The sequence below is a fragment of the Plectropomus leopardus genome, chromosome 7, assembly GCF_008729295.1.
Source record: "Plectropomus leopardus isolate mb chromosome 7, YSFRI_Pleo_2.0, whole genome shotgun sequence".
In the NCBI taxonomy this organism is placed as follows: Eukaryota; Metazoa; Chordata; class Actinopteri; order Perciformes; family Serranidae; genus Plectropomus; species Plectropomus leopardus.
The window spans coordinates 35,117,503-35,138,004 of NC_056469.1; the positions used below are offsets into that span (position 1 = coordinate 35,117,503).

Consider the following 20,502-nt stretch of genomic DNA (forward strand, 5'->3'; position numbering starts at 1 on the left):
CACAGACACACTTCGTTTATATGGAGGGTTTGGAAACACAGTTGCACAACAGTTATGTCTTAGATAATAAATTCATTACAATATATTGAATTTATATTTGTTAAAAGTCTGAGAATAACAGAGTTTTCTGACTTCGACTAAAAGTCGGCCACATCGTTTGATGTAAATCTTTTGTTCAAATTAAGTGCAGATATTCAAATTCAGTCCTAAAAACACATTTAAAACTGTTTTTTAACTCCAGAGTTACATTTCCAATCAAATCAAATGTAATCTGTTACGTTTGAAAGTTTTAGACCAACATCAGACCTGCTTCTAAAACCTTCATCTCTGAACAACAACCATCATCATCATCATCATCATCGCAGTGAGCCGAGCCGCTGCTGCTCTCCCTCAGTACGGAGGCCCTGAGGGGACAAAATAACATTTCATAACACAAAATCACATCACATGCTCAGCTTGAGGAATCAAACCGCAGTTTATTTCCGGAGCTTTCAGTCACATCTCATGGACTTCAGGATGTTTGGAGTTTACGTGTCAGATGAAGGTCATGAGATGTGACTGAAAGCTCCCAAAAAAACAATCAAGTGCACCTCTGAGTTTTTCTCCTCGAGGCGAAAGTTTGAAAGTAAATATGTGGAATAAACATCGTTTATACGTACGTTTAAAATGTATTTGCATTATCACGTAGACTGAAATATATTTATATATATTTTCTTGATGAAAGTAAAACTGCAGGTGTGAACAGATGACGCAGCCAATCGACTTTTTTTTGCTAAATTTTTTTTTAACCCTTTGAAACCTCAGCAAATTTGCTTGACTTCTTTCAAAAACATGGAACGATGATAGAAAACAAACATTAGCAAAATATTTTTTAGCAAAAACATACAAGAAAATTACATAACAAGGAAATGAAAGAAAAGAAACAATTTTAAATATGAAGTTCCAATAATTAAAATTAGAGTTCTCTGGACATCTTTGCCTATTTAAAAAAAATTTTTTTCAAAATAATTTTCAAATAATCCCCCCCCCCTTTTTGTAAAGCAAATTTTAAAGCCAGTTTCTTGACACCTTTTGCTAATTTCTTTCAGTTTTTGGAGAATTTATTGCCAAGTTCCTCATTTTAACGCTAACGAAAGCTGCCTGAGCGTCTGTCGTGGTTTCAAAGGGTTAAACTAATTTTCCGATCGCTCTGTTGATGAACGTGTACGAACAAACCAACACCAGCTGAGGCAGAGACGTGTCGTCATCGGAGACGGGACGCTGCGATTGTTCGGGCGGCGGGACCGGCGGCGGTGCTAATCGGTCGCGGATCGGAGACCTCGGCGTGGTGTTTAAGAGTCGTCCGTTCCCGTGCCGTTGGTGCCGTTGGTGGCGTTTTCGGGGGAGTTGGGACTCAGGTACTCGAAGGCCTTCTGGCTCTGAGAGACGAATTGTTTGAGCGGCGCGAGCAGCAGGTCGGTGGCGGACGGACGACGGTGCGCAAAGCCCTCGGAAGGGATCTGCAGGCCCTCCACCTCCAGGGCCGGGACGTCCTTCAGGCTGGAGCGGCGGCGGGGGCCGTTGGAGGGGTCGGGACTCTGAGGGCCAGGGGGGCTCTGGGGGCCCGCAGAGCCCGAGGAGCCCCTGGCGGCACGGGAGTACAGACTGCGGCGGCGGCGAGGGCGTCCGTCCATGGCCTTCAGGAAGAGACTGTTGGCGGAGCTGCGGCGAGACGAAGTCTCTGCGGTGAAGTCCTCCTGGTTCAGGAAGTCCTCGACCTCCTGAGCAGACGGCTGCTGCAGCTGGAAACACAGTTCAGATTATTTATAACAGCGATCACGAAGGTCGGCGAACGTGTCGTTCACAAAAAGACTTCTTCACGCATCAACGATAAATGATTTTACAAAATTAATGACGATTTTACACAAGCTGGAATTTATTTTGACTCCTTATAGACGCAAAGACTGATTTGATCAGGTTCATGCAGGGCTGTAAAATTACGTGTAATGAAGTACTTTTATATTGAAATTTAAAAAGTATTGCTATAAATTAATTCAATCAGAGAGGGAGCCATGGTGCTTTTATTGTGAAGGGCCTGGCTTGTCTAAAACAGGAAGTGTCGATGTTTTTTCTGCAAACTTAAAGTCTCCGGCTAACATTGTTAGCGTTAGCAGCTCAGTCAAAGAGAGTCCGGCTCTGTTGAACTGGTTCCAGGGTGCAGCCCTCTGATGGCAGGTGTGTCGCAGGTGTGTGTGTGTGTGTGTGTGTGTGTGTGAGTGTGTCTCAGGTGTGTCTCAGGTGAGACTCACCATGTTATAGAGCGGCGTGGCGTTGATCACCAGCTGCAGGAGGAGCTTGGTGAGTTCCTGCAGGTCTCCGAGCAGCTGCTGGATCTGAACCGGCAGCTCTCTGACCTGACGGATGGGACGCAGCTCGGCCAGCATGACGGCCTGGTTTCTGACTCCGCCCACCGTCAGCTCTTTGAGATTCTCTGCGCGGTACACCAGCGCCACCAGGAGGCGCTGCAGGTAGTCCAGCAGCTCACCGACCAGGTCCAGGACGCCACTCAGGCCCACCTGCAGGGAACAGAGGAGGTCAGCAGCCGCCACACACCAACCAGGGCCAGAGAGAGGCCCCTGTGGCCCCCTGTGGCCCCCTGTGGCCCCCTGTGGCCCCTCTGAACCAAACCCTCAGCACATGTAAAACACAGGGAACTGTCAGTTTATTGTCAGTGTTGGTGCTTATTGTTATTATCTTCACAGTTTAAACAAAACTTTTCTGTTTTCTGAACATTTAGTTAAAAACACTTTTTTGGCGGGAACTCTCCCACCGCGGATTACGCTGCTGCTCAGGTTTGGCTCTCAATGACATCACCATCAGCCGTATGTCAGATATTTTAACCTCACTTCAGCGTAGCGGACAGTCTATGACAACTACTGAAAAAAGACGCCGGCGCCACAGTGGACACAGGCCACAAATATTCAGCTTCACACAGAGCTTTTATTGTGAAGCAGCTACAGGAAACAAAGTATCTGCAGGAGCCTGATGGGAACACGACAGGAACACGAAACTACACAAGATCATGAAGGGAACATGGTGGAAAAAACAATGGGAACAAGACTGTAACTGAGGAGAACATCAGAGGAACCTCTCACGAAGAGAAGCGTCTCTTCTGCTGTGACCTCAGACAGGGTCAGAGGTCAGAGGTCAGCCCCGTCTGTCTGAACAGACCGTTTGCTCGACGTCAGCAGTAAACATTTTGTTGTTGTGCGTCTGATCCAAACGGGATCTGAGAGCGTGTCAGAGTCCAGCTGGCAGCTTCTACAGTTTCCCAGCAGAACCAGAGGTCAGGACGGTGACACGTGAGGACGAGCGGCACGTCACGCCATGAGGACGGACACACTGCAGGACGGGGGCTGGGTCAGGAACACTGAGCCCTCCTTTTAGATCCTACTTTTAGGAACAGCAATAAAAATATTTGTTAAAATAACTGCTGTTTGAAGATTTATGTGAAACCAATAATCAATAAAAAAATCAATAAATCAAACTGATGGAAACGCCTCAGCGACAGAAAAACAGGCTCAACACATCCAGGATTATGACAGAATTATGACTCGATGTTTTCGGTTTTAATCTCATTTTCTAACCTCTCAGGTTACTTAAGTGTTCTGATACAAAGCGACGACCTCCGAGGCTGAAAAGTGAAGCCGACCCGAAAGTGACAAAAACTGCAGTTCCTCTAACGGCCACCTGAGGTCCCTAAAACGTTAAACTGCAGATGTCTGAGAACGATAACGGTTTTTATAAACTTCCTCCTGCTGAGAGTCAATAACTTTCACAGGACTGAGGTAAGACCACAGATTTGTATTTATATTAAGACCATTACGGAGAGTCCTCTTTGGTGGAAAGACGAGGCGACGACACGTTTTTAACAGACCTGGTTTTGCTTTTATGGTTTAAAAAGTGACTTTTGTTTCTTTTATATTGCTGGAAAAACAGCTGAATTATTCTTTTTCTCACCAAAAAGCAAATTTTCTTTTTCATTACATTTGAACACATCACGATGACGTTTATTTACATTTGCCTAATAGTCATTTTACTGAGTTAAACTGGGAGCACTGGTTTTAGTTCTTGGCAAATATGAGGACATTTTAAGAACGCCTGACGGGTAGTTTCTCCGATTTTAACCACCGGCAGATAATTTAATAATGATGATGATGAAGGTGATGATGATGATGATGATGATGATGATGATGATGATGATGATGATGAATGTTCGGAGCAGATTTGATCTAAATGTTTTCGGACAGAAGAAACAACATTAATCAGCCAAACACAGAAACATTACGAGGAGAATGAAACCAGCGGCGAGATCAGTCTGGCTGTTTCCTGCTGGCTGGTTCCAGAGAACAGAAACTCTGCGGGGTCTCATCGGGTTTTTGGGTCAGACGGAGACGAAGGGTCGTGACCTCAGAACAAACGTGCAGAACAACACGTGAGGGCGTTACCAGGGCAACACATGCAGAGACACGCAGCGACAGGCCTAATGAGGCGGCTGATCGGCTCTGATGACGCCACCACGATCTCTGTGTAACTATAATATCAAATATTATTAAATATAATTCAGAAATGTGATTATTTAAAGATGATTGAGTCTTTTAACCCTTTGAAACCTGGATTGACATGACTTTTATTGTGCTGCGTTCAGACGTCTGTCAAGAGTATTTAAACCTAAACCATGTTGAAAAAGACGAATGAGTAACTTTGCAAGAAATGTCCCGCAATTTGGAATAAAAAAATTTAAAAAGTAGCGAAAAATCTCTCAACTAAAATATATATTTCTAATTAACATAATTATACATTTAAAATTATTATTAAATTAAATCTATACTTAAAATTCTCTCATTGAATCATAATTTTTAAAGTATTTTTCCCTGTTATTTCCTTTTTGGTTTTATTGTCTTTTGCTTATTTTCAGGTGATTTTTTAAAATGATTTTTTTTGCTAATTTCTGGCTCAGGGCAAAAGGGTTAAAGGAGACGAAAATAAATGAACCTTAAACTAGAATTTCACGAGTATCTGAAACTTTGAAAAATCAGCAAATCGGGTTTGAATTCTTTCACAATCACGGGAAAAAGGCAAAGGAAAGAGGAAATTTATAATGATTAAAAATAAAAACTGAAATCGTTGTCCAGAATTATTACAACTTTTAAGCAGTTTTTCAGGTCATTTCCTGTTTTTTTCCTGATTTCAGGTATTTTACATTTACATTTTTCTACCTTCTTGCTAATTTCTGAGTCATTTCATCTCAGGATGCTCATCACCTTCTTCCCATTTTTTTAAATAAAAAAGCCAGTTTGCCAACATTAATACAGGAGGGATTTTAATCCAAAAACATCATCTATAATAGGAAAACATCAGGGAACATTTTACTCCACAATGTCTACTTTTACTTCACCTACTTTCAGTACATTTTGCTGATCTTACATAATTTACTTCAGTCAGGTTTTGAATGCAGGACTTTTACCTGTAGTGGATTATTTTCACAGTGCAGAATAAGTACTTTTACTGCAGTAAAGGATCTGAATACTTCCTCCACCACAGACGAACACAGAAGCCGAGTCTTCATGAAGACAGAAAGTAAATAAAAACAGTTTTCAGACGCATCATGCAGCACGTACACAGAGTCAGATCTCTGCAGAGGAAACGCTTATCTGTAATGGAGCTTCTTATCGCCCTGAGTGTGTGTGTGTGTGTGTGTGTGTGTGTGTGTGTGTGTGTGTGTGTGTTAGCTCTGCTGTTTATCAAACACACACATCATTTAATATGAAAATAAACAGAATATTAACATCTGTGTAAATTTGAAGTTTGTGTCTGACAGCAGTGACGTCGTACAAACAGACTTTTTAAGCTGCTGTTTGCGTTTAATATTTCATATATTCAAATGTTTTCAAGCATTTTTTGTGATTTCCTCAGAATCTTGTTGTAAAGACAAACTCTGCTGCTTATTAATTTCATTACGAGTGTAATCAATCAAAGATTTCTGTGTGTGTTCACGACGACGAGACGCTCATGCGCCTGGTCACGTAGCCGCCGCCATGAACACACACAGTTGTTTGTTCTCAGATGTTTATCACGATTGAAATGGCAGAAACGTTGGGTTTGTTGTATAAACAGCTGCGTCACACTGACACTGATGATAATCTCGGACCTAAAACTGAACGTCGAGCTGAGCCGAGGACAAAAAGGACTCCGAAATTATTAATAAACGGGGAAATTAAATGTTAATCTTCTGCTCTGAAAACGTTCATCTGCATCTTTGAAGCCCAACAGAAAAGACACAAAGACAAAAAGTTTCAGTTTTTATCTCATATCTACAAAGACGATGCTGGGATCATGGATGGATTACAGAATGGGCCTACTGGGCACACACCCAGGGGCCCAGAGTGTCAGGGGCCCCCAGGGCCTTCACCTGCATCACGTCACTGAAATTAACTCCTCGACCAGGAAGAGACACAACATGACCACAAGGAGATGCAAAAGAACTGCTAAAACACACAAAGTAACTACAAAAATGACCTTATAAAGACCTAAAATGACAAAAAAGACACACAATGACTTAAAAAAACACCAAACCACCATTAAGTGTGTGCGTCTTGCTCTTACGCATAAGAGGTGGTGGGGCCCTTTGCATATCTGTGTCTCATAATGGGCCCCTGACTGGGATCATTCATGTTTGGCAGCAGCTCTGATCATCATTATTTAAGAACTCATTTTACGCTGAAACTGTTTGTAATAAGGAAACCTTCATGGATGAATCCTGAGCTCCATCACACCTGTTTCATTTCAGAATCCAAAAAAGCTCACGACCCATTTGATTCCCCCTCTGACTGTAGGTTAGGCCCAAAACATCACTCAATATCAATTCAGTATCATTCAAAGATGACGAACTTTGAAGGAGAAACTGTGCCTTTTTTAACAAACGAGTCTTAGAGGTGTTAAATAACTGCTTGTGGCAATTAGTGCTGATCTCTGTGGATTAGACTTTATTTGCAAGGGGGCTTATTCTCATAGAAGGGGGCTATTTTTGAATTTTTAATATTTCCGTATTTACATGCATGCAAATGACACAGATTGCACGCCATCTTTTTCTCTCATTTGCAGAGGTTTAGTTGCCGCAAAGGCAGTGGAATATTTTGGTGGATCAGTTTGCACAAAAACATGCATATGCACATTTCCCTGCAAGAATCACCAGGAAAAAAAATCTGCCTGAAACTCAGAGACTTTTAGTTTTTCATCTGTCTGTAAATGCACGTTGTCACTGAACAAAAAAAAAAAAAAAACAAATAAATACATATCTATGTGTCTGAACCTGTGACAGTAGAAGAACTAAAGCAGTATTTGACTGTCACCTTGTCTGCAGCGTCTCCCATCGTCCTGACGGCTCTCTGCAGCTGCTCTCTGATCTTGTTCATGCGGTGATAAAGCTGCAGGTACAGACTCAGCAGGAGGCTGCGGACCCTCGTCCACAGACTGGGCTCATCCGCGTCCTCGTCTTCATCCTCGTACTCCTGCACCCTCATCTCCCACTCCCGACCTGACAGACAGCAGGCACGTCAGAGTCAATTTGGACCCAATACGCTGCGTAACCTTCATTATAAGTTAGGCTTCACCAACACGTTCATAATCAGACATCATCATCATCAGATGTTCCCACCCAGCTCCTGAATGAGCTCACTGCTGCTGCGGGTCAGGTCATTAAATGTGTCAGTGCGACAGATAACGCAGTCATCAATATATTTAAAGATCACAGACGTGCTGCAGTTAATCAGTCAGTCGGTAAATGTCCTGAAACAGGCAGCAGTCTGCTCTGCTGCTCCGTGAACAGAAAACAGACTCTGAGCTCCCTCTGCTGCTTCTCTGCACTTCATGACACTCAAGACTCACTGAAACAAGCTGATGGAAGAGAAACGTCACGAAAGACGTCTCCGAGCTCAGTCTGCAGTCTGAAACTGGACTCAAAGACATCAGAAAGGGTTCCCAAACCTTTTTATGGACAAAATTTCAGAACTGTCCTGTGACTTTTCAAGAACTGAACCGGAAAAAAACAAATCCTGCCCCATGCTTTCTAACAAATATGTGATTCAAATTCTATTTAAATGTAATTTCGGCTAACTGGCAGACATGAAGAGAGACAGAACGCGGGCGAAAATGAAGAAACACACGATGGTAAAAACGTTTTCACACAAGGACACAAATTAGAGCTACGCTCGGCCAACAGAAACGATATTTGCTCTTAAGTCACATTACGGTAATTATTCCCGAAGATTATCGTTACAATTTAATCATACAAAAGAAAATTAAATTACTTTTCCAAAACTTTCAAGAATTGTGACTATGTCCAACATCCAGGCCTGGAAAATGTGATTGTGAAATTCCATGACTTTTCCCAGTTTTCCATGACTGTGGGACCCCTGATCAGACAAACATTTCAGACTTATTCTAAAAAAAACCTAACCCACAGTTACCCAGGATGCCCCTGTACTCACGCAGCGTGGGCGGGAGGGGCAGGTAGTAGGCGGTGGCGTCCTCCAGACGGCTCAGCACGTCGTCCAGCCCAGACGTGGCGGCTCGGCCCACCTGAGTGTCCTGCAGCAGGCGCATGGCCGCCACAGCGGAGTCGGACAGCCGCTCCAGCTGATCCAGAGCGCCGTCCATCCCGTCCACCACCCACAGCTGCACGTCGTCCAGCGTCAGGAAGAAGGCGTCCTTCAGGTGTCCCATGACCTGAGGACGAGGGGACAACACCTGATTAACGAGGACGCTCCACACACCCTCAACGCACAATCCAGTCAATAAGGCACCATGTTTTCAGGTTCAGTGATATTAACTCTCTGCTTTCATTATTGATTAATCTGTCAATTCATCAATCTGGATCCAAAAATCATTAAAGAAGAAGGAAAATGTGTTTTGTTCAATCAACCTTTGACCTTTTGGATGTAAAATGTCTTCATTTTATCTTATTATTATATCACTGTGTAAAATGTTGTTATAATTAACGAGTGAATTATTAAGTAATAGTTGAATTACGTGTTATGAGGTCTCAGTGACCTTGACCTTTAAATACTCAGTTCAGATCAGGTCGACTCTGAGTCCTCGTGGACGTTTGGAGAAGTTGAGTCAACTCCCTCAAGGACTTGTTGTGATATTGTTTCAGGAGAGTGCGATGGTCACATGGTCACGGTAAACTTTGACCTTTTGACCACCAGACTAGAATCACTGTGTTCATGAGACATCGTGTTCACAAAAATGACAGACGAGGTCACGGTGACCTTTGACCCCCAAAATCTAATTTTTTCACTGTTAAATCCAAGTGAACGTGGAGGACTGTCTCAAGGCGTTTACGAGAGTGAGACAGGTACACATTCAGACCGACGTAAAACGTCCAGCCTTGACTGTCTCCAGTACAGAGGGGTAAAAGAAACAAAGAGACAAAGATTCAAAGAGACAAAGATTCAAAGAAACAAAGAAACTGATGTTTGTTGACTTGCTGTTGAGTGATAAAAGTTTGCGGCTCAGACCTCGTCTGTGGACTGGTTCAGGATGGGGAAGTTTTTCTCCAGACGGTCGAGACCAACGAGAGCAAAACTGTTGGCGACTTCAACTGCAGACAGACAGTGAAGTATTAGTGGTACTATTACACTGACAGTAGTAGTATTAGTATTACTCGCAGTATTTTACACGTACTCTGCGGCTCCAGACTCTGCAGAAGCGGCGTGGCTTGCGTCATGGCGACTTGGGAGACGCTGCGTACTCCGACCTCGGCGACTCCTCCCATCAGACGCAGCAGAGGGTAACGACCTTTGACCTCCAAGTACGCCGAGGTCATCTGCTGCAGCGCAGAGCGAACCAGAGGAAGACTGGAGGCTCGGAGGACGGCACTCATCTGAAAAAAACAGGGACATCACTACGTGAGGGTGAGGAGGAGGAGGAGGAAGAGGAGGAAGATGATGGAGAACATAAAGGATAAGAAGAGGAGGAAGGAGAAGAAGAAAATGAAGATGAAGAAGTTGTAGGAGGACAGCAAGAAGAAGTACAAGGAGAAGGACAGGACAGGAGAGGAGGAGGAGGAGGAGGAGGAGGAGAGGAGGAGGAAGGAGAAAAGGGTGAAGGAGGACAGGAAAAAGAAGTAGAAAAAGACAAAGAAGGAGGAGAAGAAGTAGAAAAGGTTAAGAACAAACAGAAGAGGAGGAAGAAGAGGAAGAGGAGAAGTCACTTTGTTATGTTTACGCTGACATTTCCCTTTACTGAAGAAGGAGAAGAGGAACGAGGAGGAGGAGGAGCAGAAGGAGAAGAAAAGGGAGAAGAGGAAGAAGTAGGAGGAAGAAAGGATAAAAAGAGACAAGAGGAAGAAGAGAAGGAGAGGAAAATGGAGATGAGGAAGGAGGAGACGTCACCTCATAATGACGCTGACGTTCCTCCTTCACCGAGGAAGAAGAAAGTAGTAAAGTGCGTCCTAAAAGAGTGACGTATGTTGAAAAAAGTCAGAAGAGGAGGAGGAGAATGAGAAAAAGGATGAGGAGGAGGAGGAGGAGGAGGTGATGGGATTAGAAGTCACCTCATGATGCTGATGCTGTGACATTTCTCCTTCACCGAGTCTGAGAGGAACAAACAGAGCAGACTTCAGCATGAGGCAGTCAGCTGCTGAACCTCCACAAAGATCTCGACTGTTCGCATCAAACCAGCATGAAAATCACTTCATCGCCGACACAGAACGCTCATTCAGCGCCCGACATCGTGACGGCGGCACGCACTGACAATTATCTGCTCTCATCACTTTAAATTAGCCGCTACGAAGGCCTCTTCAAATAAATACATAAATCACATCACAAACATGTGCCGTTATATCACGGTCACCTCCCACTTTGTTTACACTGTGAGAAGAAAGATCTGATCAGTGATCAGTTTCTCAGTCATGAGATGATGAGCGGGAAAACAAGTTTTTATTTGAACTGTAGCCATAAAGCACCAAAACAGGTTCCCTTCTGAGTCCAAGAAGCACCTGTGATTAATGTCTTTTGCATTCTGGGTAAAATGCATCACCCTCCCTCCACCATAAATAACTTCTTAATACAGATGATAACTAACAGACAATTGATCAATTAGTCATCAAGAATTTAATCAAACGTGAAATTTAGTCGATAGGCTGCGTAATGCTGTCTGCGATATGTCGCTGTGAGCTTTGATTGAGGAAAAAACACATCTGGTATTGTTTGAAATTAGCAAAGTTTTTAATTTTTTTCAAATAAAAATTAATTGTTAATTTTATCAATAATCAACAGAGGAAAGTGCTTTCAATTTGCAACTCTAGTTTCAGATTTTAAAAACTCTGATGTTTGAAATATAAAAGTAAAGACAAAATCCTGGAGTTGAAAAAAAAAGATTTTTCTCACTTGTGCAGAAAAATCAATATTTTAGATTTGGTCTTTGTTTTCTAATAAAAAGCACAGGATGTTTTCAAGGACTGTCAAAAAATTGAAAATCCAGTTTTAGTTTCGTTTTTTTTAAATTAATTTTATTTTTTTTTATTAATAAAATATATATATATATATATATATATATATATATATATATATATATATATATATAAAATAAAAAAAAAAACATATAAAATATAAAAATATATCTAAATAATAATATATAAATATAATAATATAATAAAAATTATCCCAATATTTTCTTGGAAAAATAATAAATAATAATGAAGTGACCAAATTTTAAGAAAACATGCCAGCGGGTTTGGAAGGCAGGTTTTCTTCAAAAAACTGGCATGAAAACAAATGCAGCTATTTAAAGTTGTATCTCCCTCCCCTGAGCCAAAATACAAACTTAAGTCCCTCCCATGCTTTTTAAAACATAATTTGACATGCCTCCCCCTTTGTGCACCACCCCTCCCCTCCATGTATATCAACAGTCCCTCATCACCATTTTGTTTAGTGTTGAATATGTAAATTAAATAATAAAAATGTATATAAATAATAAGCTGAACCACCTACATGTGACATCAGCTGATCTACAGGACTCATTTTAGTCTGAAACTGTGAATCTAATCTGCAACAAACAAAAGAGAAACTTTTGGCACAATAAATGTAATTTTGTGTATACGTTTTGTGTGAATGGTCTCGTAACCTCTGAAGGGGTCCCCGCCCTCATGTTGGGCTCCAGTGTTGCCATGTTTATCAGTTTTATTCAAAGCATCAAAAAAACCTTAATAATTCTGATTTCATCTGTTTTAACATTTGAGACTTTCACATTGATGCAAACAAACGTGCAGACTCCAGATGAAGAAGACTTCTGTGTAAAAGGTTCAGTTTAATCCCATTCTGCTGTTTTACTGACAGTCAAAGGAAATATTTCAAATATTAGGGTCCAAAACTGAGAGGAATTATTTGAAATTCATCTAAAATTAAGGGAAACATGCAAAACCTGAAACGTTTTAATAACTGAAACACTAAAAACTGATATCATCATGTTTTAAAGTGACAAAATCTGTTAAAATCCACTCAGATATTAAACTCTGTAAATTGTTAATCTGCGTGTTTGTTAATTTACACAACCGATAAAACGGTAAAAAGCAGAGAGAGTTCCAGAGTGAGATTATCAAAGCCACACCCTAAAGCCTGAACGGAAAACACCTCGCAGTCTCACTGCTAAACTAAAACTAAGACTAAAAACTATTCAAAAAAAACAAACGCACACTCATATTAAAATATGACAGTCTAATCCAAAAATACTAAAATCTCAAAATAATTGAAAGCAAAAATTATTATTCATAATTTTTCTGGATATTCATGAATTTTAACACTTATTGAAATGAGAAAAGTTTGCAGATTAATTTGCTTTTTTTTAAAAAAAAAACAATATTTTACATTTTAAAACTGTCTTTCAGAAGTCCTTTAAAGTTGAAATAACCTTTTTTTTCAGATTTATTACTTATTATTATTTATTTACTTCTTTGAAAAACATTTTTGTATGACTACACAGTTATAAACAATCATCAGATTGTCATATTTGATTATTATGTTTCTAAATAAAAATCAGAAAAAAAACACTATTTCCTAAATGTCTCGTTTAGTCTAAAAGAGTTTAAAAGTTTTTTCTTAGTTTCTGTTAACTAAACTGACTTAATTATCAAAATCATTCTGTGATGAATAAATATGAGTAAATAGTTTCAGAGTGAAATCGGGTCTTACCCCATTAGACAGGCTGAGTGATGATGATGATGATGATGAAGACTCTGACTGAGTGACCTGCTCGTACAGAGTCCAGACACTTTTTGAGGATGAAATAAGCGACCTGATTGGACGGAGCGCGCTGTGACATCACTGACAGGAAAATGATCAGACGTCTGCTGTTTGATTCTGTGAGCGACCAATCAATTAACAGATACTCAATGAAGTCATTCAGCGCGCACACAAACACACACTCACTCACACACTCACACACACACTCACACACACACTCACACTCACTCAGACACTCACACACACTCACTCACTCTCACACGACACTCACACACACACACACACACTCACTCACACACTCTCACACGCACACACACACACACACACAGGCTGAGCATTATGAAAAAATAACATAAAAAAATAAATAACACTTCCTGTGACATCCATGTCTAAAATAAAGGGCTGTACCAAATGTCATTTTCAAAATGTGTAAATGTAATACAGCTCTGTACACGTGTGTGTGTGTGTGTGTGTGTGTGTGTGTCTCTTTGTTGTGATGAGCTGCAGTAAAAGTGCTGTTTTTTTTAAAGGTGAACCTTCACCTGACTCTCCGTCGGGATGAGGGGGAGTAGATAACGTCTACACTTTTATTTTGCGGTGAACTTCCCGTTAAATCTGGCGACTGGGCGGCATGTGATGAATTCATCCACACGTGGTTTTGACTGCAGAGTTGATCTGAGTGAGGATTAAAATACTGATAATTAAACATCTCCTCACATTAAACTGCAACTTGGCTGTGTGAGGAACATCCATGTTTACTGCTTTGCATTTCACACATGCGCACTGCTGCACATCTTTAAAATGTTGTATTTTCCTTAATTTTATGCATTTTATAACAATTTTTAGCTTTATTTTATCAACATAATCTCAATGGGTTTTATTTTCCATCTAAATTAATGCATTATTTTATTTTTATCTTACTTTTACTGCTATTATCAAGTGTTTTTATGCGTGTGAAAATGAATCTGTTTATTTTATCCTGATCTCATTTTAACATGCAGGATTGATTATGTCTTTTCATGTGAAGCACTTGGTGCATGTCATTTCTTTTTGTAAAGCACTTCAGCCTGCATTTCTTGTATGAAAGGTGCTATACAAATACAGTTTATGATTATTATTTGTCTATATATTTCAGGGAACTGTAATTATAACTTGATGTTGATGTCAGAGACTAAAAATTCCCATAACTCTGATGTGACATGATTGCAGGAAACTAATCCAGAGATGGTGAACAGAGTGGTTATTGTAAAGTCCCGTTAATGAGAGATTCACAGAAATCTGTGCTGTCTGATGATCAATAATTTAAATAATGACTGTAGATTCCTGGAATCGCATTTCAGGAAATCCTAATAAAGTTATTTTCACAGGAACACAGACGCTCCCTCTCAGAACTCAGATCATGCAGAGATGATTCCTGAATTTCTCTGATCGATTTTTCGGTTTGACTGTAATGCCAGAGAAAGAGCAAAATATTTAAAAAGACACCTCATTTCAAAACAAAGTTTTTGGGATCTGCTGTGAGTCAGTTTTTGCATGATGTCAACACTTAAACACACAACATGTCGCTTGTTGAGGTTTGTTTCGCTCATTAGGAGCGAATCAGTTAAAATCGATCTTTTCTCAGAGGTTTCCTGTGACATCACCGGCGTGGAGCTTTTCCTCTCGGAGCCGGAGGACGGAGTCAACCGTAACACCACAGAGTCCTGATCATGAAGGGATCAGTGTCTGAGAGTTTGTGAGAAACCTTCATGTGACTCACATTTTAACATGCTGGATTTTGGTTTTTACACAACAGAGAAGAGAAGTTAAACCTCTGCAGCCTCACTGACATGGAAACTCATTCAATTCTTATTATTATTTAACTAAAAATCTTATTCAGGCTCAAAACAACAGCAAATGTATCTACTGACGAGTACAGACTGTCGTATGGACTTAAAGACTCCTTGGTCCTGATTTGGGGCTTGACTTTCAAAGTAAAAGCTGGTGCAGATAACTTGAGGGTTTTAGTCTCAGATCAAAGAAATGTGTGACACCAAAATCCTCATGTACTTATACGGTGATTCTTCAACTATACTATCTCTTTTGTGTGTTATTGCTTTTGGACATTCAACCCTGCTTAATTTTGAACTCAATATTGACTAAATAATAACCTTAACACAAATGACACACCATTTAAATGAAATGTATCATGTGTTATTGGTTGGCATTTTGTGTTTTTAATAAAAAGAACTCCTGTCCCTTGGGGTTACTGTCATTGCCACCACACTAAACAAGTCTGTTTACTTTGTGACTGCAGCAAAAGCTGATTAGTGAAAGTGATTAGACTAGTACACAAATAATAAGAAAATATTTTATTTTGTGCATTTTATTTATATTTGCTTAAACTGATATTAGTGAGTTAAAATTATTTAGTTAGACTACCTAATATATAGTCATTTGTGGCTTTATATAGCTCTTAAATGCACATATTAACAGTTTGGTATTGTAGTTTCAACAGCTTGGTTATTAGTTTTTAACTTTCTAGCATTTAGCTGAAAACGATGGCTGCATTACCACTTTTTTATTTTAACCCAACAGTGTGTTGGTTTATGTATCAATATACTACACATGCTGAAATCATATCAAATTTTAACTTTTACAGTAAACTGACTTTATATCTAAGGGGGGCATCTTACTCTTCCACTGCTAGATACAGTTTTCTGTCACCTGTCCATCGTGATTAACCCTTTGAAAACAAAGCAAATTAGTGTGATTTCTCTCACAAATATGGAGAGAGGCAATGAGAAACTCAACACATGGCCTAAAAAGTAGCTCAATATTAGGAAAAAGGTTACAAGAAAATTACCTGAAGATAAAAAAAAAGGGAAACAATATGAAAAATTGCAGATTAAAATGCAAATTAAAAAAAGTTTTTTATGACTTAATTTTAATTCTATAATTTTAACGATTATAAATAAAGTTTCCTAAATATTCTTTCCTAGTTTTTGCTGATTTTCTAATAATTCTCACCCCTTAAAAAAAATTACGGTTCATTTTCTTTATTTCCTTTTTACTAATTTCTTGCAGTTTGTGGAAAATGTCATGGCTGGTTGCGCTTTGCCTGCTTTCTGAGGGTTAAACTGCTTGTGGAAAAAACACAAGAAAACTGATGACGAACCGGATTTTAAAGGGTTAAGATGGGTTATTTATGTGTAGAGACAATCTTTAATGTCGCTCTCACAGAAAAAACCAAACTCACCTGAAACACGTGCAGCTGCCGACCGAACAACCGACGTTTATTTAGCTAACTATTCCGGTGGTTGTTCGTCGGCCGTTTAAGCTAATTTAACCGTTAATTAGACGGACTCACCTGCTGGTCTCCGTGTTTGAGGAATAAAAACGGCTCCGCAGACTTCCTCCATCTTCGACAAACTGACGTTAAATCCACAAAGAAAGCAAAACATGTCCCCGTTCGTTATTTTACTTTTTATTTTCTTGGTGAAAAATACAACAAACTAGCTAGCTAGAGCAGGACGGCTGTACGTGCGTCTGACGTCACTCCCAGGTGCGCGTGCGCTTACGTACAGTCGGAGGCGGGAAAAATGAATTCCTGGGCGGGGCTACAGAGGAATCAAAATAAGATAATTCAAAAACACAAAATTTAAAAAATTAGAAAACTAAACATAAGCAGTTATTTAATGTTTGACAGTTTCATCTTCACAATGTGACAAAAAATAAATACATAAAAAAATAAAATAAAAGAATAAAAATACTGTTTTTCTAACTTGTGATGGAAACAAAAATAAAAACAATAGTGACAAATTATCAGCTTATGAAAGGCACCATCACTTATTTTATAATTATTAATTTTTACTTTATTATTATTTATTTCCGAATTTCATCAGTTAGACGTTTCTCAGGCTTTTTAAATTTCAGACAAAAACAAAAAAAAATAAGACCATATTTAACCAAAATTGTACAAAGAAAAATCTGTGATAACGGCCTATTTCCCATTAAAGACTTTTGAAAGATTAATTAGCCATTTATGAAGGAAACTAGCAATCATTTTTATATTAATAATTTAATAATAATTTATATATATATATATAATATATAATATATATATATATATATATATATATATATATATATATATATATATATATATATATATATATATATATATACATATTATTTTATTTTATTTATTTATTTATTTTTTAAATAATAATTACTCTCATTGTTACATTTAGGACTCTTAGATGTTTTAAATGCCATGGGAAAATGGGATTTAAGGCCAATTTGAGCCAAAATTGTAAAAAAAAAACAAACAAAACAGCTGCGACCCATTATTTGAAGTTTTAACTATACAATGTCAGAAAATCAATTAATAAAAGCCTACTTCCCGTGTTTTAACTTTTTAAAGACTTCTGAAAGATAGCTTTAAGACATATTAATACCAATTAAAGCCTTATTTTTAGATGAATCAAGTCAATTACTTTTAAGACTTTTTAAGGATCTGCAGGAACTCATAAAAAAAAAAAACACAAATGTACATGCAATAAATGAAAAGTATTATATATTACTTCTCCAGACAGACAGGGGAGACACAGACAGAAAAAAAAAAATACATTATTATTAAACAAATGAGGCATCAGACGAGGCGTTCATGGCTAACTTGTATTTTTTTTTATTTGCACGTCCAATTAGTGTTAACAAACCTAACACAGAGGTTAGCATCCAGGTCTACAGCAGGGGGGCGCTCAAACACACTAAAGCTCCGAGGACATCAGACAGGAAAGGAAACCAGCAAACATCTTCATATCTGTACAAATCTACAGTCAGTCAGTCTGTCAGCCCACAGCAGCGTCAGAGAGGACTTTTCATAACTTCCTCTGATGATAATAAAAGCTGTTTTTTATGAGCTGTCTGCGGCTTCTTCACACGGTTCAAAGTTTAGTTTTACACGAGTTATTAAAGCGAGCTGTCGGCCTGATGAGCTGATTTAAGGTGGATTAACTTAAAAAATGTGCTTCAGGAGAGAAGTGACTCAGTGGAGGACAAGTTTACAAACCAAAGTCAACCTCACTTTGACAAATAATCCACTTTATATAAAACACACTCAGGTGAACTGAAAACAGCTGTAACAGCGCCACCAGCTGGCCCATCAAATCATCTCTGCAGGGGAATGTTCACAGGGAGAAAATCTTTCACAAACCAGCGCGAGTTATTTAGAGGACAGGGGACAAAGAAAAGGAGACAGAGACAGAAAGACAGGAAGCAAAGAGAAGCTGTGGCTGCTGACGGTGTTTTACACCTGTTAGGATCAACAGAGGCGCTGCAGCGTCAAATCAAAGTTAAGTTTGGAAACTGTGAATAATTTTACACAATTTCAATATAAAAATCAAACATTGTAAGAGTGAACTTATTTAGGAAATACACATAAAAAGCAACACTAGCTCTTATTTTTTTGTTTCAAAGTATGATTTTGAATTAAGCTGTAACCTGAACTGTATTCACTCATCCATCACGTGTACAGATCATCAGCCAGAAACCAGTGTTGGCATGGCAACCAGCTGAAAAAACTGGTGGACATCCATGAAAAAACACTCTGCAGGGTTAATGTTGTGTCTGACACTTTTGATGTCACCCAGAATGAAATCAAAACAAATTTGACAATCTATGAAATTGCAGGGAAAAAAATCATGATGATGGAGGTCTCTTATTTTGGAGGGGAGGGGGGGGGGGGGGGGGTGTCAAAGAGAATAAGTGTGATTTTTTGTGTAATTCGTTTTTACATATCTGTTAGAAACAGTTTCAGTTATGTCTGCTTACAGCAGTAATGACGTGGTGAACGCAGCCTGAGAAAATGATGCCAATATTTACACCCAGTTAGGACTTCTTTATATTGTGAAAACACAAAGTACCCATATTTGATTTAATCAGGCTGTTCTCGTGCACTGACTGTATGAAAACATGAAGTGCATGACTATTTCCTACAAAAATGCTCCAAAATTCATAAATGTCCCACGTAATGATGAAGCCACTGATTTGTGCATAACCCACGTGTTTGGAGAGGATGCAGTAAAGAAGGTCCTGAGCGGCTGAGTTCGGACACAGGTGTCCTCCCCCCGGAGACAGGTGTCCTCCCCCCGGAGACAGGTGTCCTCCCCCCGGAGACAGGTGTTTGCAGCTCTGCTTACATCACCTGAAGGACACTAATGCGTATGATATCATACAAACAGCTGTATGAGGACACCTCGCACCATTAGAGCAAAATCTGGAGATGACGACTTGATTTGATCGTGACAACAAATGAATAAGTGAAATATGAGGATTTTACCCGCTCATTATCTCGAGATAACGAACGTGGCGTTGGATTTCTGTATCAATGAGGAGGTTGAGAAGTCATGAGAACAGGTCAAAATCAGCCGCCACAGCTGCTTCCTGCTTCCTTCAGAGCATCTGGAGGGTTTTTTTTTGTAAATTAAAATATCATTCATGTTACAAACAAGTATTTTACATCGTCTCTCAGTCTGCTTGATTTATCAACATCCTCTTCAGTCGTCTTCGTTGGGGCGATGTCAACCACAGTTTGTAAATCCACATTAAGATGAGGGCGATGCGCGGAGAGTCCTCCTCCTCCTCCAGGATCAGTCTGCAGGAGCGAGGAGTGAAGGTGACCTTCGAGAGGCAGGGAGCATGCTGCCGACTAAAACCAGACCCCGAAAATACGTTGTCATGTGGTCGAGTATCAGGAGCGAGACGTGGGAGGTTTGTAGCAGTTTCTTATTTGGTCCTAATGAGGAGTATTTATACTTGGATATATTAGTTAAATGCAGTGTTAGTGAGTATTTAAATCTTCTTCCTGTCATCAGTCAGCAGCTCTTCATTCGTTTCGTTTCGTTTTTTTTTCTCTTGGGACAGACATGCGATGAACTGCATGACAACAACAGCAAGAGGGGAATCTTTTTTTCTTGTTATTTTTTAATGATATGTGAGCATTCCTTCCCCCCGTCGACACACACGGACAGCCAGGAGACATGAGGACAGTCAGAAATGGACTCATGGTTTCTCTTTTAAAAACAGCTCGTTTTCTTTTCTTTAAAGAACTGCAGGATTTTTATTAGACTTGCGAATGTCGCGGTGGAAGAGAGAAACAGAGAGAGAGAGAGAGAGAGAGAGAGAGTTTAACTATCATCACAACAGTGTGTGTGCGTGTGTGTGTGTGTGTGTGTGT

General features: G+C 39.6%; 1 protein-coding gene across 4 annotated transcripts; it reads right to left on the reverse strand.

Moving 5' to 3' along the window:
- Positions 1 to 872: 872 nt before the first annotated feature.
- On the reverse strand, positions 873 to 16,710 carry plin6 (perilipin 6). 4 transcript variants are annotated; one of them, XM_042490008.1, is made up of 10 exons: positions 16,633 to 16,710; positions 13,826 to 13,958; positions 13,233 to 13,364; positions 10,598 to 10,637; positions 9,727 to 9,925; positions 9,561 to 9,643; positions 8,529 to 8,766; positions 7,392 to 7,576; positions 2,289 to 2,555; positions 873 to 1,781 (listed from the first exon to the last, which is right to left on the reverse strand). In XM_042490008.1, exons 1-10 carry the CDS (start codon positions 16,682 to 16,684, stop codon positions 1,332 to 1,334), a joined length of 1,779 nt encoding a protein of 592 aa, XP_042345942.1. In that variant the 5' UTR covers positions 16,685 to 16,710; the 3' UTR covers positions 873 to 1,331. The 4 variants fall into 4 exon arrangements, with proteins under 4 accessions (XP_042345942.1, XP_042345941.1, XP_042345943.1 ...); XM_042490007.1 differs by having other exon boundaries at positions 13,233 to 13,400; XM_042490009.1 differs by lacking the exon at positions 16,633 to 16,710 and adding an exon at positions 16,522 to 16,540 and having other exon boundaries at positions 13,233 to 13,400.
- Positions 16,711 to 20,502: the final 3,792 nt, after the last annotated feature.